Raw genomic sequence first — 24127 nt, 5'->3', positions numbered from 1 at the left:
TGAATACGTAGAACCATCTCATATTAACTTTGAGCTCGATTGAAACAATTTCTGTATCGTACGATTCATACATTTTTCTTTTTTCTTTTTTCTTTTTTCTTTTTTTTTTTTTTTTTTTTTTTTTTCAATGACAAAATTGAAAATGCGTTTTCAAATTCTATTGATCATTATTTCACGAGGGATCAAAGAATATATGGTATTTTTTTTTTTTTTTTTTTTGTTAGAGTCAAGATTATTCGTTTCGTATATAAATGACAGCTGTCCAAAATCTCTTAAAAAGGAGACGGGCGGGGGGGGGGCGGGGATCAAAGTGCATCTTCCAAATGTACGATATGATATTATTTCGAGATTTTTTCAATAACTATGATTAAAATTGTTCATACAAACGTGTTTCTTTGAAAGTAAATCGTAATGAGGATTGAGAGAAAAAAAAAAGCAATTTATATTATTTCATCAGGTTTCATCACTTTTTTTATTTTCTATTTTATGAAGTCAATCGATTTGACAAATGAACGACTCGTATATATACACAGGATGTCCAAAAAGCATAGGATCAAACTTATATACTACGTATTACTGAGTTCAAATAGATGAAAAAAAAAAAAAAAAGAGATGGAAATAAACTTACATCTGTTTTTAATGATACAATATAATTTATTTCCATTCGTCGAATTAATGATTGGCCAACGATCAATTGATCTTCTAGATCACTTGACTTAACATCTCTAAGAACTTTTATTTATGATGATCACGCAAAAGAGTTGGTTTATAAAAATACGATTAAAAAAACGAAGGATGAACTTAGAAAATCTATTTCTAAAATAAAATCCATTTATTATTATTTCCAATGGAATTGAAATAATTGTATGATTTCGTTCAACAATTAATTCGACGAATGAAAACTTGTATTCTAGCAGGAAGGAAAAAAATTTATCAAGTATTTCTCATAATTGTTATAATAAATTATCTTTAACTAATTAAATTGTCCAAGGAAATCATTTTGACTACTTTTTAATTGCAATTAGAAAAACAATTATGTATATAATGACACAATTTCTTAGAATTTTTTTTTTATTGTTAATACTCACTAATAACTTGTTATATAACTGTAAATAATATAAAAAATATTATAAAATAAATTTTAAACAAATTTCAAAACACATTTTCGTTATTATTCGTTTACGATGCTGCCATTTTGACTGCTTTTATGGTCAATATAGGTATATACTAAGTTTCGATCTTTCTAGTGTTAAAAGTAAATATATCTTTCATAATCATAAACATTATTGTGCCATATATTTTTATATGAACTTTATTCATCTATTTGATCTGAGTAATACTTGGGATAAATTTGGCTCCCATGCTTTTTCCATATCCTGTTATATATTATATCTGTGTATATATATATATATATATATATATATATATATATATATATATATATATATATATATATGTGTATTTATATGCTAAACGAATGATATTTACCTTTGAATACCAGTGTTAACGGGAACACGATTGGACGCACCCGTAAAATAGTTTGTAGTATCAACCGGTGAATTTTCTCGTCCGTGGTTACCACCGAGTAATAATCCCAATCTCATATAAAGATCCGATTGCGACGATTTTCGTGTTTTCGATGACAACGGTTTCACGCAACCACCTTCGTCGTCTAAAAAACGACGATCATATCAAAATGAGGATGTTCTGTACTGTACGTAAAAAAATGAAAAGAAAAAAAAAAAAAAAAAAAAAAAAAAAAAATGAGTCAATAATATTCAAGATTTATCGAAGATAATTTGAAAAATTCGTGCGTAACGAATAGAAAAATAAACATCGCAATAATGTACAAACATTGTATATATAAATTATCCGTTTGATACGACATTCATGCGTTTTATATTATATCAATTTAATATTAGAGATCTCTAAAAGTGATCTCTAACGATCTTATTTTACACAGTTCATGAAATAAACACAGAACGATCCGTGTCATTTCTTCTTCTTCTTCTTCTTCTCTTTCTTCTTCCTCCTCTTCTTCTTCTATTTTATATATATATATATATATATATATATATTATTGGGCGTGCACATTTTGCGTGTGGGAACGATGAATAAGTGGGTAGTTGGTTGATTGATTAGGGAGGAGAGTGAAGGGAGTGGGAGAGTGGGAAAATAGTCACAACAACAAAAAAAAAAAAACAAAAAAAAACAAAAAAAAACATAAAAAAACACCAAAAATCTCGAGAGAATAAAAAGAGGATAAACAAGTCCATGCTGTAAGTAAATAAATATTCATGCCGCAATAAAATATTTTAATCGATCTCGAACATGAATTGTATATATGATATATTGCGTTCAAGGATTATTCCATTAATCGGTGAACTCATTGGGGCAACCTTTTAGCAACGTCACAATAAACACACGCTCACATATATAGAAAGTGAGAAAGATAGAGATAGATAGAGATAGAGAAAGAGAAAGAGAGAGAGAGAGAGAGAGAGAGAGATAGAGATAGAAGCGCACACTCTTGAATATGTAATTCCTGCCTGCGAGTTTATTGGAAGAATCAATTAGCTGATTAAGTCCATCGTTTGCCGTTCCTTGACTGTTGCTCCATAAAGATTTGATTTTTCCCAGAACCAGACCTGGCCATCTTGATTTTCCTTCCCAAGATGATGCCATCCATGCTGCACGTTTGTATTTTGTGTGTTATGACAAATAGAATACTTTTCTTGCTTCTATTTTCTATTTTCTTTTTTCTTTTTTTTCTTTTTTTTTTTTCGAACCTAATCTCACGAATCTCTACTCGCTCTATTTCATTTTGTTATTATTATTATTATTATTATTATTGTTATTATTTTTTAACGCTTGTCTTTATCGGTTACATGTGCGTTTTTTTCTTTATTTTTTTTTCTTTTTTATTAATTTTTTTTTTGTTTTGTTTTTTATTTTACGTCGTTGCTGAACAGAGCAATTTTGGCTTATTTCCTTCTTTTTTTTTTTTCTTTTTTGAGCAATGGACGTTCAAATGAATAAACAATTTTATTTTATTTTATTATAGTTTACTTTTTTTTTTTTTTTTTTTTTTTTTTTTTTTTTTCTAAGAGACATCTTATTCGAATAAATCTTTTTTTTTCTAACACCTTTTCTTCGATTCGTTCTTATTTTTTTTTCTTTTTATTTATTTATTTTCCCTTCAATCGAAAGTAATATTAAGATATTAAAATTGTTAATATACCTGATAATGCGGAAGGATTATCAGCCGTGGGTGGTTCAGGGGAGGAGTTTCCGCGCCTCGACGATCGTTGCGGTCCAAAGGAACTTCTCAATACTTTTGGATTTAAAAAGAATCTTCTTCGTTGATTGGGCGGCGTAGGGCAACCTATGAGAAATTCGTATTAAAGTTTATAATGTATAGTACCAAAAAAGAAAGAAAAAAAAAAAAAAAAAAAAAAAAAAAAAAAAAAAACGGAAAAAAGAGAGAAAAGAAAAAAAAATCGTTCGACAGTTTGCAATTATAAAATTTTGATTATTCCAAGAATAAAATATTTTTCATCATGCGTGTATATCAATAATAATAATAATAATAATAATAATAATAATAATAATAATAATAATAAAAATTATTTGAAAAATAAAATTCTATTATTCATACTCGAGAATAAATAATTCAAATCAAATAATACAATAAAATCGATCGAATGGAATTGCTCCATATTTCAAATGTAATCTTTTTCTTTCAATTTTTTTTTCTTTTTTTTTTTTTTTTTTTTTTTTTAAATTAAATTTCTACATACTCTGAGTCATCATTTGAGGTTTCTGTCGAGTATGAGAGTTCAACGGTGAGTTCACTTTACTTTTTGAACCTTTAGCGTGCTCTCCGATTTGAACATTGTCAGCCATGTTTTCACGTTGCTGAGAAATAAAATAAAGGAATATATTAAATATGCAATAACATTTGTTTTCATTTAGAAGTTTCGCGTGAATCAACGAACGATCGAGAATGTTCGTTGAGGAGAAGTGATAAATCGTTTACACGATAAACGAGGATAATTAATGATATTTCATTGTCAATCTAACACGTATCGTAGAGATTGTTCTCTTGATATATATATATATATATATATATATATATATATATATATATATATATATATATATCGTTTTACGATAAATATAACGTAAGTAACAATTTCGTTATATCAATTATAATAAACATTTATATTATAAAATCGTTGTCGTGATATTAATTGAAAGAAAAGTATTCAAAAATTATCACAAATAGAAAATGAGTAAGAGTGACGTTTATACGATCAGTATTTTTTGAAACATTTTCAATCGATAGTCTGAAACGAATTATTAACATTCGTAATAAAATATAGATATATAATAAAAATTGTCGATAATATAATTGTATCTATTAATACAAAAAAAAAGAAAAAAAAAAAATTAAAAAATTAAAAAAAAAAATACTGCCGATATTTTAATTGAAGTACTTGTAAATATTAATAATTCCTTGGTATTTTATATAAATCTACATTATGTATAAATAAATTCAATGAATTAAAAATATAATCCAGATTCAATTCTGACACTTATCATATTAATTATTTATATTGATCATTTATATTAATTTATTATTAATATTTTATTATAAATAATGATTGAAAATATTTCTATATACGTATACTGATCATTTATTTCACAGAATGCTCATCATTGTCAATTGATAAAAATAATGAATAAAAAAGAAAAAAAAGAAACAAAAAAAAAAAAAAAGAAAAAAAGAAGAAAAGAGAAAAATAAAAAGAAGAGAATGAGGAATGCTTGGATTGTGATACAAGGATGTCCGCATACGTGCGTCATCATCTTCTATTTACATCTTCGCGTTCTTTTAATCGAAAAAAAAAAAATTCTATACTCTTTCTTAACTCTTTACGATCGTAGACTACTAAATAGATTCTGGGCGATTAGTAAACAGTACGATAGATGTGTACTAATTTGTAAAAGAAAATGTCAAGTATTATAATGGAAAAAAAAAAAAAAAAAAAAAAAAAAAAAAATCGTACTTTCTGATTGTGTATTACATTTAATGGACGACAAAAAAAAAAAAAGAAAGAAAAAAAATAAAAGAAAAAAAAATCTACCAAACGCGAGAGTATTAAATGATTATAGTAAAATTATTATCTATCCTAGTATATCTCTAGGGATATCTAAGAGTATTCAAATTGCATGAGTTATATATATATATGTAAAGTAATAAAATAAATTATATAAAAAGTACATATATATATATATACCATCTATATATATACTACTATATATATTTATATAGATAGTGTCTGTATATATATAAAGTAATAAGATAATAAAATAAGGTATATATTACATATAAAGTATGTGTATGTATATATATAAATATAAGTAAAATTTTATAAGATAAGTATGAAAAATTTATAATAAATTCTTACGTGGATTGTTCTAGACGTTAGATTGGCCCGAGTCGTGAGTTTACTCCGTGGCCTTGGACTCCCGCAAAGTGAGTTAATCGTCGATGAGTCATCGATCCAAGCACCATCGATAGGTAAAAGGGTTGACATAGGTTCGATGTTTGAACCTAAGACGAACTCCTCACCGAAGGTTCTACCATCGATCAAACCTTCCTCGTCTTCCTCATCGTCGCCATTGAGATCGGTTCGTTGATGTTCTGCCCTCATACAGAGTGGACAAGCCTCGCTACGGAAAAGGCAAGAGTAACATCTCTCGTGGCCGCAGGAATCGATCAACCGTCGTTTTTTCCCTTTGTCGAAGGGCATCTCGCAGGAAGGGCAAGTCGAACCACCGAGCATTCCCGTCGATTCGACCAATGCACGAATCTGCGCCAGATCTGTGAAAAATCATAAGGTTTTGGTCTTTTTTTCTTTTTTTTTTACTTTGTTTTGTTTTTATTATTATTATTTTTTTTTTTCTCATTAGAGAAAATCTTAATGGATTTATTTTATCCAATTCCCTATCGCCCATCTACCATCCTCTGTTTTGACTCCGATTGTTTTGATATAAACATATCTGAATGCGTTAAGGTAACTTTGTTTTTTTTATATTATAGGCTAAATTTCGAATAATAATGGAGAATTTTTGATAATTTTTTTTTGTCAAAGTATCTTTTACTTTAGTATATTGTCGATTTCATCGATATACAAACAAAAAAAGAGCATATATATATATATATATATATATATATATATATTATCTTCTATAATATTGCATATATAATTATATATATATATATTATAATATATATAATATATATACATTATATAAATATTATATATATGTATACATAATTGTAAGAGTGGATAGATATATGAAAAATTATAAATATTAGTATAAAATTAAGAAATGATCTTAAATTTTTGTAAAAAAAAAAAAAAAAAAAAAAAGAAAAAAGAAAAAAAAAGGATTTTTGTATATAATAAAAAGAGAAATTTCTCGATGAAAATCATAGACATACAAAAACGATGAACAAATTCAACGCATGATAAATCTTCACTTATCACTTATCAGACCTCGAATCTAATTTGTCTCATTACGATGTACAATTAATGATTTTTGATCTTCAAAAATTTTAATACTTCATCTCAGAATGTACAATGAAGCTTAAAGCGGCCATTTTGTTCGTCTCCTTCCTCTATATATTTATATATATATATATATATATATATATATATGTGTGTTTCATATATGTAAGTATATATGGTGGCCCTCCTAACGGTAACCATGATTTTTGAGCCACTTAAGATAATTTGACAAAAAGAAAAAAAGAGAACATTCACGAACAAAATTTCAACACTTTCTAACTGTCTATAAATTACAACAACAACAATAATAATAATAATAATAATCATAATAATAATAATAACAATAATAACAATAATAATAATAATAATAATAGCAATAATTGGCCGAATAATTTTCTTCGGTTTTTTTTTTTTCAAAGAATGGTCATCCCGACTTCTTTTTAAAAAATGGAATCACAGCGTTTCTTTAAAATTCCTTAAAAAAAAAAAAAGAAAAAAAAATAGTTAGCCCATGCTTTTTTTTTTAATCGAAAAAAAGCAAAAGAAAAATGAAAAGAAAGTGTAACCAATCGTGACTTATTTTTTCATTTGGTCAAATTATCGTAAGTACCTCAAAAATCACATTTACCGTTACGAGGACCACCCTGTAGGTATATTAAGTGAAAAAAAAAAAAAAGAAAGGAAAAGGAAAGGAAAATGAAAAAAAAAAAGAAAAAGAAAAAAAGGAGAAAAAAAAGAAAAGAAATTTTGCAATTTTGCGTTCTTTTTTTTTCTTCCCTTTTTACCAAAATTCCTTTTTAATTTTCTTAAGTGTGCACGTTACTTACTTCTTCTTTCTTTCTTTCTTCTTCTCAAGTCAGATAAAAAATTAAGTGGAAGATTTTAGTTTCGAAATAGGACGTTATGAAAAAAAAAAAAAAAAAAAAAAAAAAAAGAAAAGAAAGAAATCATTAAAATCGTTCGTTGGTTATAATCGATATAATCGAGAAACTGGAGTTGGATTACACGAATCGAAGTTCTCGAAGAGAGGCGCCTCGTACTTAAAGGATTCTAGAAAGTGAGGTCACGACGGGAGCTCGCGTGCGCTTGTCCTCCTCTCGATCACCCTCACGTACTTACCTACCTACCTACCTATACTCACGTAATGTACGTGAGCACCACGTGTAACGTGACTTTGCGACTTATCCGCATCCTCTTTTGCTTCTGCAACACCAAGCTCCCCGATCACCGTGATGCGTTCGACCTCGTTAACTCACGCGCGACCCTACCTACCTACCTATCTTCTACCTACCACTTCTACTTCTTCAACCGAACGATCTTATTTTCTATCAGCACGAACGACGTTTTACCATATATATACATATGTATACACATATGGTATGTATGTATTATATATTATATATACTATATAATATAGTATATAATACTACATATATATATACTATATAATATATGATATATAATATTTAATATATACATAGTATGTGTGTATTAAATATTATATATCATATATTAATAATATTTAATATATACATACCATATACATATATGTATACATATATATTATATAATATATGATATATACAATTTAATATATACATAGTATGTGATATATAAAATTTAATATATATATATATATATATATATAATTTAATAATTTTATATTGAATAAGTTTGTGTATATATTGAATTTTATTTTTATTATTTTATGATTGATATTTTCTATCAATTAATGATAAGTATTCTGAAGTGTGTGTTTGTGTATGTGTGTGTGTATATATATTGTCGATATATTTTATATTTTTATCAATATTTATAATAAATGTATGTATGTATGTATATATATTGTTGATATATTTTATATTCTTCATCGATATTTATTATAAAATATCGATAAGTAATATGAATGATCAGTATGAATAATTAAGTTCTCAGGAAATTGAATTTAAGTTTATTATAAATATTTGAAATAATTAAAATATTTATATAACATTTATATAAAATTATTTAAATATTTCAAATATTTATACAAAATTCTAAAAAATATTTATTGTTTTGTATAAGTCAATATATGTATGAATATTTTCATAAATATTTGTAATAAAATATTAATACGTAATATTATTATAAATAATCAAATATTAGGGTTGTGTCTGGATTTATTACAAATATTATACATATTTATATAAAATTCTAACGGATTATTATATATATATATATATATATATATATATATGTTTATTTATTAAAATACTTAAATAATTGCATATATTTTTAAAAAATAAATAATTAATATATAAATATTTTCATAAATATTTATAATAAAATATCAATACGTAATATAATTAGGTCATAGATAATCAAATCTTCGTGTATTATTATTATTATTATTATTATTATTATTATTATTATTATTATTCAATTTAAATATTAAAATTTATTCAAAATACCATTTCTTTCCCTCGTCTTCCCCCTCTCCTCCCAATCCCATCCAATTCATATTTCTTTGTTTATATCGATGAAATATAAATGCGATTTACGATGAAACAAAAATTCGATCGAAAGATTTTTCAAGATCATTCCATCTAGGATGGAACATTCAAAAAGTTATGATAATTTTTAATCATACGTATTATGAAGATAATACGTCAAATAGACGAGGATAGAAAATCTTAGGGATGTTATATTATTGAAACTTTTTCGAAAAAGGATTAATCGAGTTATAAGTGTAAGGGTCAGGGAAAAAAGAGAGGGAGAGAGAGAGAGAGAGAGAAAGAGAGAAAGATAGACAGATAGGGGAATGGAGTGGAGGGAGAGGGAAGGGTGGGGGTAGGTAGGTAATTCGGGTCTCACGACCTCCTATCCTGGTAAGGTAAGTGCACACAGGTAGGCAGGTGCAATTCCACTCGGGGCTGGCTTACCGTAAGCTAGGTCAACGCACTCGAAGACGTAAAGAGCTCCAAGGAAGTAAGTACGTCTTGCTTCCGCGCTAAACTTGTCTCTCCTTCTCTCTTTCTCTCTCTTATTCTCTCTCTCTCTCTCTCTCTCTTTCTCTCTTTCTCTTAGCCTCTCTTTCTCCTTCTCTTAGTCTTTCTCTCTTTCTCTTAGCCTTTCTCTCTGTTTCTCTTTTTCCTAGACTTTTTGTCGTTTTCTTTCTTCCTTTTTCCTAGCCTTTTGGTCGTTTTCTTTCTTTCTTTCTGTCTTTCTTTTCCCTTTTTATACATTTTTTTCTTTCTTTCTCTATTTTCTTTTTTTTTTGTTTTACCCTCATCTTTTTGTCCTCACGACGCTCCACTGACTTTCAGGACAAAGACCATAGGAATCGAATGTTCGCGCGACGGAGTTTAACTCCTTCTTTGCATTGTTTGATTCCGTATATTACGTACATATCTATTCGTTTGACACGACGATCGTTTCGTTTTTATAAAGTTCGATCGTAGAAAAAGTGATCATTGAGAGGAAAAAGAAATGAAAAGAAGAAAAGATCAAAAAAAGAAAAAGAAAGAAAAACAAAAACAAAAGGCAGAGAAAGAAAACTATATCGAGAGAAAAGAACGAATCGATGAATAAGAATGGGGGTGGGATTGGGTGGCGTAGGGTAGTCTTAGGGGTTTAGAGGTAAGGGGGAATATTTTTTACCACTTCTTCTCTTTTCCAAGAAAAATATTTTATTCGCGATTACATCAAAAGAAATATTAGTCCAATGGATTTTCTTGTCGATCTTTCGACGATGATTATCATGATTATAATTATGACGATGATGATGATGATATTTTTTAATTAATAACATTTGAATACGTTTCGAAATGTTAATGATTAATTGCCTTTATTTTTTTATTAAGCCACTTCAGATAATTTACTTTTAATTATTAATAATTTTATTTATGTACTTATCGATTGGTGGACAAATTTTCTTAATTTAATTGGAAAAAAAGCAATAGAAAAAATTAAAAAAAAGAAAAAAAAAAAAAGAAAAAAAAAGAATAAAAGGAAAAGAAAAAAATTTAGAACCTTTCGAAAACATTCAAAATTGATTATTCGCGGATGTAAAATGCAATACATTAAAGTGATTATCGAAATTGCGATTGAAAAATTAATAGATCAATATTATTAATATTATAAAAGAAAAAGAAATCAAATAAAATAAAAAGGAAAAGAAAAGAAAAAGAAAAAGAAAAAGAAAAGAAAAAAAGCAACGGCATGACGATTTGTAAAGAAGAAAACCAAAACTAAAATCAAAATCAAAATCAAAATCAAAAACAAAAATCAAAAGCAAGAAATAAAGATAAAAAAAAAAAAATAAATAAAATAAAAAAGAAATAAAAAAAGAAATAATAAATAAATAAAGATACATTAAAGGACAAAATAAAAAATAAATAAGGACGCGAATAAAAATTGGGTAAAAAGAAGAATTTTCTATTTTAAAATCGTAAATGTATTAGTTGCGAATAAGTAAGTATAATACTTCTAAGAAGTTCTCTGAACGGTTGGTCCAGGTTAAGGAGGCTCGTTAAATCGGCCACGGAAGGTCTATCCGTCTCTACTCTCCCACTCTCCCCTCGTATCCCTCATTCCATTCCGTCTCATTCCATCCCATTCCATCCCATTCCATCCCATCCCATTCCATCCCCTTTTTCTCTTTCTCTTTCTCCTCTCTCTCTCTCTCTCTCTCTCTCTCTCTCTCTCTCTCTCTCTCTCTCTCTCTCTCTCTCTCTCTCTCTCAAGTTGAACACATTCTGTTACCGTTCGAATCGCTCGAGAAACGACAACGATGAAGAAGACTATAACTACGACTACGACCATGACTATGACTATGAACAAGACTAAGATTAGGATCTAGGACCTAAAAACTACGACCACAACCATGATTAGGATTAGGAATACGACCATGATTAAGATTAGGAATACGACCACGATTACGACTAGGACAACGATTATGATTAAGACTGGTACTACGACCATGACTATAACTACGACTAAGATTACGAATAGGATTACGCGATTAGGATTACAATTAGGACTAGAATTACGATTAGGATTAGGACTGAGACTACAAATACGACTAGGGTTACGATTAGAATTACAATTAGAACTGGGATTACGACTAGGACTAAGATTGCGATTATAAATACGATTAGGATTACAATTAGAACTAGGACTAGGATTACGATTATAATTATGACTAGGACAATGACTATGATTAAGACTGAGACTATGGCCATGACTATAACTACGACTAGGATTACGCGATTAGGATTACAATTAGAACTAGAATTACGATTAGAACTAGGACTGAGACTACAAATACGACTAGGGTTACGATTAGAATTACAATTAGAACTAGGACTAGGATTACGATTATAATTACGACTAGGATTATAATTAGGACTAGGATTAGGATTATTATTATGAATATAATTACAATTAGGAATCGGATTAGAACTAGAACTAGGATTAAGATTACAATGACTATAATAAACTACGATATGGTTCGTATAATAGAAAAGAAGATTGTGATCTGTACGTAAATCTTTCACTTGCTTGAGTGATAGGTTGTGATTAAAAAAAAAAAAAAAAAAAAAAAATAGAAAAAATAGATAAATAGATAAAAATAAGTAAAAAACAAAAAAAAAAACGAAAGAAAAAGGAAACCAAATTTATGAGAGAAATCAGATAAATAGATAGATAAATAGATGGATAGATTTGAATGGGTCGTATTTGCTGTTGTCGTTAATTCTATTAATGCTATACATAAACACGTCGTATAACTGAACTCACGTAAGTATTTAAGTTCTTATGGGTATACATATGGGTATACATATGTACACATATAATAAATGGGTGTGTATAGGTACACATTTGTTTTTTAATTTGTTTTTTAATTTGTTTTTTAATTTTTTTTTTTTTCTTTTCTTTTCTTTTAATTTTATTCCTTCATTTCATCGTTTATACGTTTCGTTATTTAATGTCTCATATTCACTTCAATTTATTTCAATATCATTTTTGTTTCTTATTACAACGTATTTATTTATTTATTTATTTATTTTAATTATTTATTCATTCCAGTTTATTTTTCATTTAAAATTATTTAATTAGTTCGTATACATGAATACGCAAATTTTTTATATTTTCTTATTTTTTTTTTTTTTTTTTTTTATTTATATTATAACATAGTGTCCGAGATATAGTGTTATTGTTTCGATAAAAAGAAAAAAGAAAGAAAAAAAAAAAAGAAAAAAGAATAAGAAAAGGAAATGAGAAGAAAAGAAATGAAAACAAAAAATCAGAAAATACATTTTCTTTTAAAGGAAAAAATTAATTCTAGAAAAATATTTTCCATTCGATTTTCAAGGCGATAAAAATGATTACGACATTTATTAGGTTTTTTTTTTTTTTTTTTCTATTCGCGATGGAATCTATCAAGATTGTTTCAAGGTCAACTTCGATCTTTCTTATCTCTTTTTTCTTTTCTTTAATATCATGCATATTTTAGGTATAAAAAAAAAAAAAAAAGAAAAAAAAAGAAAAAAAGAAAAGAAAAAAAAAAGAAAAAAAAAAGAAAGGGAAAAAGGGAAAAAAAATAAAAATAAATAACTTTCGTTTGAAATATTTTTTCGTCTCGAGCTCCGAAAGAAAGAATTGGAAAGAGGGCTTATAAAAGGTGGGGTTAAAACACCTGCAAGGTCTACATTTAATTGACTTCCGGTCTATGTTTCCATTCGATGATACACATTCATGATTCACGAAACGGCAACGATTAAGTATCATCAACGAATCTTTAAGGAGAACGACTCACGTTATATATATATATATGTGTGTGTGTGTGTGTATTTACATATGTATGTATACATATATAGGGTGTTTCGTTTAAAACAGTCCACTTAAATTATCTCCTCATTTATCTTGCGATAATGCGATAGAAAAAAAAATTTCCTACGTAAGTAATTTTAAATAGTTTTTAAAAGACGAATTGGACGAAGAAGAAATTCTTTTTTTTTTTTCTTTTTTCTTGTTTTCTTTTTCTTTTTCTTTTTTTTTTTTATAAACGACACTTTGACGTTCGATTTTTTTCTTGTTTTTGTTTCTGTTTTTCTTTTTTTATTTTTCAAACACACCTATGTATTTTTTCTCATTTTTTTTTCTTTCTTTTTTTTTTTTTTCTTCTTTATTATTTTTACTTTTATTCTTTTTTCTTTGACGTTTACAAATACTATTACTTCTTTTCCGTTGTACGCTACAGACCAACATAACAATAGCTGCGTTCATCCATTTACAATAGTTATAATCTTGAAATAGACCTTCGACCAAAATGGTAAAAATTTTTTTTTAATTAACGTTAAACTTAAATACGTCCAAGCGAGATACCAGATTTCAATGATACGAAGACATTTATTTTTGTTGTTGTTCTATTTTCTTTTTTATTTTCCTTTTTTTTTTTTTCTTTTTTTTCCAGATATTCAAGGATTCGTTAATTGTTAAATCTTTCAGTATTACTTATTTGAATATCGAATGTGTTTATTTTTTCTTGATTTTTAAATTGACTTTTTTTTCTTTCTAAAGAACGTTCAAGCTTTAAATGATTTATTTATTTATTTATTTATTTTCTTTTTTTTTTTTTTTTCGAAGATATAACTCGCAAATGTTAGAAACATAATCGAAGGAAACAAATAATTTATGATTACTGTTGATATTAAATCTAAACTACTTCGTACTAATTTTTGAAAAATTTTGAAGTCCAAGGTCGCGATCATTTTAAACTCATACACATTATTATGCATTCGTAGAGGTATAATAAACAATAGGAAAAAATTTGTATGCGCGCATACGCGTCGAAAAATAAAGAAAAAAGAAAGGAGACATGGGTGACCTTAAAAACGAATGAAGGAAAAAAATCATGAATACATAACATTTATATATATATAAAAATGTTATTTATACTATGTATATATATATACACATACATACATATATGTAAAAAAATATTAATAAATATGAATGATCAGTATGAATAATTAAGCTTTCAGAATTGAGTTTAAGTTTATTAAAAATATTTAAATATTTAAATATTTAAAATATTTATACAAAATATTGAAAAATATTTATAGTGTTTTTGTATAAGCCAATATATGTATATGAATATTTTGATAAGTATTTATAACAAAATATTAATACGTAATATTATTGTAAACAATTAAGTGTCTGAATTTATTAGAAATATTATATATATATATTTTTTTTTTATTAAAATACTTAATTAATTAATTATATATATATATATATATATATATTTTAAAAATTAAATAATTAATATATTACAAACATTTTTATAAATATATATAATAAAATATCAATACCTATCGGTATAAATAATTAAGCTTCCAAGCTGCGTTTAGGTTTATTAAAAATATCTAATATCTATTTATATAAAAAAAACTGACAAATATTTATAATCAAAAAATTTGTGTGCGCGCGTATACGTCACAAAAAAAAAAAAGAAAGAAACAAGGTATAGGTGATCTCGAAAAAAGAAGAAAAAGAAAAAAAAATGACATTTATATATACACACAAAAAAAAAAGGAAATAAAAAAGAAAAAAAAAATTTCTTTGATTCACGTGACTTTTAAATGATAACAAAAAAGAAAAAAAAAAAAAAAAGAAAAAGAATCATTCGAATTGGACGAGTGAATAAATAATATTTCGTATTTTCGTCGATTACAGTTGAAGGATAAAACGGATTAAATGGATCGATTTCAAACGGTACACCCGATAGATGTAAGTATTCGATGGTAGTGTTGCTCGTAGTTGAGAGTGAGAGAAAGTTTGCCGCAGACACTTGCCTAAGGCTTCTTCTCTCGTTCTCTCTCATCTTGTCGCAGGTTTTAAGGATGCAACAGCATAGGGATAAATCGGTCAAAAGAATGAATATTTCTTGGAACAAAAGATTACTTTTTTTTTTTTTTTTTTTTTTTTTTTTTTTTTTTTTTTTTTTTTTTTTTTTTAAAGGAATATATCCGTACACTTGGTTCCTTTTTTTTTCTTTCGCATACCCTAAAGATTTTACAGATTTCGAACTTTACGTACATACGTATGTGTACGTGTAAACGTTGAAGGGAGAAAGGGAGGAGCAGGGTTTGAGGCATACTCGTGAAAAAATATCAATTGTTACGATAATCTTTTATATCATTAATTGTAACTATAATTACTTATATTATTAATTAACAAAAAGTGTTTTGAATGCGCGTGGCAGCGTTTAAGCAAATTCGTGGAATATTTAAAAAGACAAATTTTTAAAAATTGAAAAAAAAAAAGAAACAAACAAACAAATAAATAACTAAAAATAAAAATAAAAATAAAAATAAAAAGCAAGATAATACACATTTTTACAGTGACAATAATATCTCAATAAACGTATTGTCAGATGTAAATGAAGAAGGAAAAAAAATATAAAAATACACCCGAGAAAGTCTTAAATCATTTGAGATTAGTTAGATGCGTTAAAAACTGTCTCTTTTTTTTTTTTTTTAGCATAACTTTTTACGCACACTGGGAATATATTTTAACTCACCTCGTTATTATTTTCTTTTTCTCTTTTCTTTCTCATTTCAAGGAATATTTTATATTAAATAATTAAGAAAAACTTTTTTTTTTTTTTTTTTTTTTTTTTTCATTTTCTTTTCTTTTTTTCATATTCCAAAGAACTTCTCTCATGCCTCGTAGAGTTAAAGAAGATTAAAGAAAAAAAATAAAAATAAAATAAAATAAAATAAAATAAAAACGTCCTTCGAACGAGGCCAATTTTTTAAATATTTTTTTTTATTCAATCGAAAGTTATTAACGATCGAAATTAATGTTCGATTATCCATTTAAAATAAAATTTTTGTAGCTTTTTAATGATTATGAAGAAATGAAAAACAAAAAGAAACAATGGGTTTCAAAACAAAACAAAACAAAAATTTGATAAAAAAACTGTTTAAAATTTATGGTGTTCGTTATACGTGTAATGTCGACTTCAAACGATTGTAACTTCGTCAATTCTTAGAACTTTTTGAGAAAATTTTCAGGGAATATTCTTAAAGAATAATATTAAAAAAAAAAAAAAAAAAAAAAAAAAAAAAAAATTTTGAAAAATCAATTTTATCTTTTCGACTTTTTAAATATACGCAATGTATCACAAGTGATCTATCATGTGAAAAAATTGACTGGTTCTGTTTCGACATCAGAAAAAAAGAAAAAAAAAAAAGAAAGTACAATAAATAAAAAAAATGCGTAGGTTAATTGGACATTAATATATTTTTTTTTTCTTTTATCCTCATTTTTATTTTTTCATTCCATTAGTAACAAAATTATTCTACGTTTTATACTTTCCATTTGTATCTTGTAATATAATAAAATCATTAAAGAAGATTTTATTTTCGGTCATTTATTTATTACTTTTCAAAATGACTTTATCTTAATAAGATTTTAGTGTATTCATAGATAAAGGAGAAAATTTTCATATATTCGTCGTACATACATACATATATACAAGTATATATAATATATAAGTGTAATACGTTTTGGTATGATGGACAGAAAGTTAGTACTAACTTCTAATGGGATTAGCTACGTTCGCGATAGATTAGACTGATTAACCGAGCGAAGTCTATCCTTCTTGGTTTATCTGAAAAGAGGGACCGAAGCTTACCTGTACGTTTCTAAAGAAGATAAAACACGAGGCTCGCTGCTGTAACACGATAACACATTGCAGATAAGACGAAAAGATACGTGCCTCGAAATCGTAGAAAACATGATAGAGAAAAAGAGAGAGAAAGAGCGTGCGAGCGAGCGAGAGAGAGAGAGAGAGAGAGAGAGAGAGAGAGAGAGAGAGAGAAAGAGAGAGAGAGAGAGAGAAAGAGAGAGAAAGAGAAACGTGTACCTTTTCCCGGATATTAGAAAATATTTTTTAATACTTGTATTACGCTTTAAATAATTCGATATTTAATTAAATAATTCTGAAATATTTGATTTAATAACATTAATTAAATTATTTATTAATATTTATATCATATTTTTAATAATACGATATTTAATTAAATATTTATTAAATTTTTTTTGTTTAATGTAAAATTAATTAAATATTTCTCAATATTTATATTATATTTTAAATGATACAATATTTAATTAAATATTTAATTAAATATTTTATTTAAATATTTTCAATAATTCAACATTTAATTAAATATTTATCGAATATTTTGTCTAATAAAAATAATTGAATATTTATTAAATATTTTATTCAATAAAATTAATGAAATATTCCGAGTGCTTATATATTTTTTCTTCCCCACTCTTCTTTTTTTCTTTCAATCTTCTGTTAAGTGTTAAGTAATTTCTTTAAAAAAAAAAAACAAAAAAAAACAAAAAAAAACAAAAAAAAATCACGTATTATGGAATTTTTCTTTTTTTTTTTTTTTCTTTTTATTTCTTTTTAATAATTTTTCTAATAATTCCACATTGTTGTTGTTGTTGTTTTTATTTTTATATGAACAAAACGCAATGTTTTTCTTTTTCGTCAAATTGCTGAAATTCTTTCCCTCCAATATTTTTCTTTTTTTATAAGATTAAAATGTCAAATAACAAAATGGTATTATTAGTTTTTCGAATTATTTTTATAAGATCGATGAAAAAACAATTTATCAAAATACGTACATTTTTTCAGCGCTTACAAGATTTAGATGTTATTATTTTAATTATGCAACAGATTACAGAATCTACATGTAAATTTGTACGAAAACATCCTTTTTTTTTCTTTCTCTTTTTAATTTAAAAAACATCGAAGTATTAATATCGAATTATTAGTTTTTCGATTTATTTTATTTCCATTCCGGGAAAGAGATTCTCAAAATACGTAAATTTTTCGACGCTGACAAGATAAATATGTGATCACATTAATTATACAGCAGATTACAGAGCCTATATACTAATTGGTAGAAAAAAATTTTTTTTCTTTTCCTTTCTTTTTTTTTTTCTTTTTTTTCTTTTCCTCTTTTTTTTTATACTAACTAAACATAGTACCAACGTAGTATTATAAATTTATCGATTTATTTTATTCTCTTGAATAAGAAGTTATGAAGAAAAAAAAAACTTTTCAAAATACATAAATTTTCGCGCGCAAAATACGTGCGTACAAATTTTTTTTTTCATTAGTTTAAATTTTTCTTTTTTTTTTTTTTTTTTTTTTTTTTTTTACGTACGAACAAAAAACATTGAGTATCAATGTCGAATTATTTATCATAATTTATTTATTACATGATCTCCTTAATTATACGGTATTATTATTATTATTATTTTTTTTTTTTATAAAAGCGAAACATTGATTAACAACGTCAAATTATTAGTTTTTCGGATTATTTCGGAGGAAAAAAAATTTTCAAAATACATAAATTTTTCGTCGCTGACAAGATAAATATATAATCAGCTTAATCACGCACGAGATCATAATAATGCTTATATTTGAATAGAAGGAAATTATTATTATTAATATTATAATAATAATTATTATTTTTCTATTTTTATTATTACTATTATTATTTTTTTCTTTTTATAAGAATAAAAAAAATATCGAATAATCAGTTCATCGATTTACTTTATTAACTTTGAAAAAGAAAATCTTTTCTCGATCGTTGTTAATTACGTTAATTATGCACTATTATTATTTTTTCTTTTTATAAGAATAAAAAAAATATCGAATAATCAGTTCATCGATTTACTTTATTAACTTTGAAAAAGAAAATCTTTTCTCGATCGTTGTTAATTACGTTAATTATGAAATAATTAAGTTCATACGCCAACGTGATACATTTCTCTTTCTTTTCTTTTTTTTTTTTTTTCTTTTTTTTTCCTTTTTTTTTCCCAAAAGAACAAAACCGGTGTTAGGTTTGTGTTCTAAGTTTATAGCAACGGTATAAACCTATTCTATTGTGGGAACAAAACGACCTTACGAACTCTCTTAGAAATCTATGCCCGAAGCATAGTAAAAGATTTCAACGCATTGTTGTAATTCACTTTGCCAGACGATACTGCTGCTGCTTCCAGTATACTTATTGTGCAATTCTAAGTAAAGAAAATACGCGTGAGGTTTAACTTATCGTTAACTCCATCTTCCCTGTTTAACGCCATGAAACTATTTTTCTTTCCTTTTTCTTTTTTTCTTCGCTTTTCTTTTTGTTCTCTTTTTATATTTCCTTTTTCTTTTTTTTTCTCCATTACGTTTGACATCCTATTGATTAATTATTAAAACGATGACGATGACGATGACGTTGACGATGACGATCAAATGATGATCAATTGATTATTGAAATCACAAGTTCGTTCTACCACTTGACCTTGTCAAGTCTGAAATTGATACGAGCGACTCATATCGTAAGAATTGGGTCTGCGAATTAGATTCTTCCTTTTTCTTTTTCTTTTTCTTTTTTTTCTTTTTTCTTTTCTCTTTTCTCTTTTTTCTTTTTTCTTCTTCTTCTTCTTCCTGTTCTTATTCATTATATATTATTTCACATGTTAATTTGATATTTCGTAATTTTGATATACGAGCGTACGATGTGTGCTTGTGTGGGTTTATGCGTGAGCGCGTGGGTGATCGTGCGTATTTTATATCAATATGATATCTTATTTTTGAATTACGTAATAATTGTCAAGAATTTCACCAATTTCATTCAATATTATTTGTTATTTTTTCTTTCTTTTCGTTTTTTCTTTCTTTTTCTTTTTTTCTTTTTTTCTTTTTTCGAATGGATAATATTTTCTCCCTGTTAAAGATAACGACGTTGTCGTTCTTTTTACTCATCCACATTGTTAACATATCTCTCTTTAACGTTATTTGTATTTATCTATTAAGTAATTTTTTTTGTCTTTTTTTTAATAGATAATATTTAATCTATATAAAAGAAAAAAATAATACACGGTTTTTTTGTTGCTGTTATTAATATCTCCCTTTTAGAATTATTTATAATTATCCATTTGCATGGAAAATTACTCTACATGTTTTTTCACGGATAATATTTAATTTGAAAATTTTTACATTATATTTGCTCTTAATATATCACATTTATTCAAATATTATTCAATCACAATTTTAATCATTATATAAAAATCACAAATGTTATAATTATCTATCAAATAATGTACTAATAATATACTTGGGAGAATTTCTATATTTATTTTTAATGGATAATATTTAATCTGTATAAAAAAAAAAAAAAAAAAAAAAAAAAAAAAAAAAAAAAAAAAAAAACAAATTTAATCTGTATAAAAAAAAAAAAAAGAAAAAGAAAAAGAAAAAAAAAATACACCGCTCATTTTTTAATATCTCTCTTTAGAATTATTCATAATTAGCCATTAAACAAATATAGTAAGATGAAAAATGTTCAACATTATTTTCAATTATAATTGATAATATTCCATTATAAAAATCTCTATATTTCTATATTTTATTTTTATAATTTTTTTTTGAATTTCTATATATATATATATATATATATATATATATATATATATATATTATTTTTATTAATAGATAATATTTATAATTCGTATAAACGAAACAAAATGAAGAAAAATATATCATTATATTTTTCAATATACTTCCTTATAACATTATTTACAATAATCCATTAAATAACTTACTTCGTTGGAAACAACGTTTGGATTAGATTTTTGTACGATAGTTTTTAAGGGAGTATGTAGGGGAAGGAGGGAGGGAGGGAGGGAGGGAGGGAGGAAAGAAAGGGGTTTAAAACGACAAATAAGGAAACCTGCTCGTTTATCCGAAGTTGCTCTCCTAACTCCATAGAAGACACGAGGATTCGTGAGAAGGATGTGTTAGCGATGTTTCCGTAAGTGTGTTGCGTGTGTAACGCGAGTAAGAATAGACGGACGGGAGGGTCGAACAGTGACCACCAGTCCTACCAGTCTTGTCTGGTACGTCCATTCTGAGAAACCTGCAACCAAGTTAATAGCCGATACACGCGGGAGAGTAACAAGTCCGTTGGCCTCGTCTGAAGTTGCTGCTGATGTTTGCCCCAAGATGCGTCTCCTCACGAAAAGTAGAACTTTGTTCCTCACGAATTATTATACATCGATTTCTTCTTATGAATTACAAATAAAAAAAAAAAAAAAAAAAAAAAAAAAGTAATCCTTTCAGGACAATCACGTATTAAATTTTATACGAGGATAAAATTTAAAAAAAAAAAAAAAAAATTGTCCTAAAAATTTCTTCGCAATTATTAAATTATACGAGAAGTAGGACTGTGTTTCTCACGAATTATTATACATCGATTTCTTCTTATTAGTGAATTATAAATAAAAAAAAAAAGTAATCCTTTCAGGACAATCACGTATTAAATTTTATACGAGGATGAAATTTAAAAAAAAAGAAAAATTGTCCTAAAAATTTCTTCGCAATTATTAAATTATACGAAAAGTAGAACTGTGTTTCTCACGAATTATTATACATCGATTTCTTCTTATTAGTGAATTATAAATAAAAAAAAAAAGTAATCCTTTCAGGACAATCACGTATTAAATTTTATACGAGGATGAAATTTAAAAAAAAAGAAAAATTGTCCTAAAAATTTCTTCGCAATTATTAAATTATACGAAAAGTAGAACTGTGTTTCTCACGAATTATTATACATCGATTTCTTCTTATGAATTACAAATAAAAAAAAAAAAAAAAAAAAAAAAAAAAAATCCTTCCAGGACAATCACGTATTAAATTTTATACGATGGCGAAATTTAAAAAAAAAAAAGAATTGTCCTAAAAATTTCTTCGCAATTATTAAATTATACGAAAAGTAGAACTATGTTCCTCATGAATTATTATACATCGATTTCTTCTTATGAATTACAAATAAAAAAAAGTAATCCTTTCAGGACAATCACGTATTAAATTTTATACGAGGATGAAATTTAGGAAAAAAAAAAAAATTGTCCGAAAAATTTCTTCGCAATTATTAAATTATACGAAAAGTAGAAGTATGTTCCTCATGAATTATTATACATCGACTTCTTCTTATTAGTGAATTATAAATAAAAAAAAAAAAAAGAAAAAAGAAAGAAAAGAAAATAAGAAAAAAGTAATGCTTCAAGGACGATCATCTATTAAATTTTTATACGACGAAATTTTTTGCATGAAAAGTAAAACTGCTCTATTCGTATTATCTATCGATTCGTTCTTATCGGAGAAATTATAATTTAGAAAAAAAAAAAAAAAAAAAAAAAAAAAAAAGAAAAAAGAAAAAAGAAAGAAAAATTAATCAATCCAGAAAAATCATTTATTAAATTTATTTTTACGAGTACGATAATATAATTCTAATCAAAAATTATTCTAAAATCTTCTTCAAAATTATTAAGTAGATTAATCTCTCCGTCTTCTCTCTCTCTCTCTCTCTCTCTCTTTTTCTCTCTTTCTATACATATATAGATAAACAGATAGATATATAGATACATAGATAGATAGAGGGGGAGAGAGAAAGAGAGAGAGAGAGAGAGAGAGAGAGAGAGAGAGAGAGAGAGATGGATAGTTAGATAGATAGAGAGAGAGATAAAAAATGAATGAACCGAGTACAGGAAACGTAATCACAATACTCGTAAAATATACTACGTTACGGTCTGAAAGGTAAGCGTCAATCATCGACATGCGATTGGTTGCAACAGGTGGCTACCCTACAACTGCATACATAAACTCGTCGCTATCTTTCATACGCGCACACATTTAAAATAATAAATAAGTCCTTCACAGATCACTGTCTCATACCACAGAAAGTTTAAAACGGAAGTATATCGTTCCACTTTATAGTGCCAACCGATGAGTATCGGCCTCGGTTTCCTAATTCCTCTGTTCTTTCGTCTCTTCCCCCATCATCCCCCCCCTCTCTCTCTCTCTCACTCCCCCTCTCTTTCTTCCTTTATCTCTCTTTCTATTAAATTTCCGTTTTAAAATGAACACATTCATTCGAGAATCTTCTAAATTCATATATAGTCTATTTTTAATTATATATAATTTTTTAATTTTGTATATATATATATATATATTAGACGGACCGGAAAGTAATGTCGCTTTCTTAAATTAAATTCAAACGAATAAATTTTTAACAAGTTTTTATTTTTAATCATAATCAAATATCGATATGCGCAGAAACGACATTACTTTCCGGTTCATCTAATATATGAAATAAATAAATGATATATATATATATATATATATATATATATATATATATAATATCATATATATAATATTATACATATTATGTAAGTTATATAAATATATATATATATATGTGTGTGTGATAAATAAATGATATATATATTACATATAAAATGGATATGTTTTATATATATATATAAGATATATTATACATATTATGTTATATATATATAAAAGATATAATATATGTAATATATATATATATATGTATACTATAATTAATATTATAATTAATTAATGATATATATATATATAACAAATCTTACATAACAGATATAATATTTCTCTCTTTCTC

At 25.9% G+C, this 24127-nt stretch overlaps 1 protein-coding gene across 2 annotated transcripts in view; it reads right to left on the bottom strand.

Annotated features, from left to right (window-relative positions):
* LOC124955536 (protein TANC2) overlaps positions 1–24127 on the bottom strand; it is a 59195-nt gene that overhangs the window by 9149 nt on the left and 25919 nt on the right. The window contains exons 3-7 of one of the 2 annotated variants that reach the window (XM_047510112.1): positions 5475–5890; positions 3801–3918; positions 3242–3385; positions 2550–2690; positions 1489–1672 (exon numbers count right to left, since the gene is read on the bottom strand). In XM_047510112.1, coding sequence (XP_047366068.1) covers positions 1489–1672; positions 2550–2690; positions 3242–3385; positions 3801–3918; positions 5475–5890 — 1003 coding nt within the window. The remainder of the gene's footprint in view (positions 1–1488; positions 1673–2549; positions 2691–3241; positions 3386–3800; positions 3919–5474; positions 5891–24127) is intronic. The other variant, XM_047510113.1, reaches the window with a different exon arrangement.

This window comes from Vespa velutina, chromosome 18 (genome assembly GCF_912470025.1).
Source record: "Vespa velutina chromosome 18, iVesVel2.1, whole genome shotgun sequence".
Classification (NCBI taxonomy): Eukaryota; Metazoa; Arthropoda; class Insecta; order Hymenoptera; family Vespidae; genus Vespa; species Vespa velutina.
Note: the sequence above shows the minus strand (reverse complement) of the source record. Positions and strands in the feature narration are given on the sequence as shown.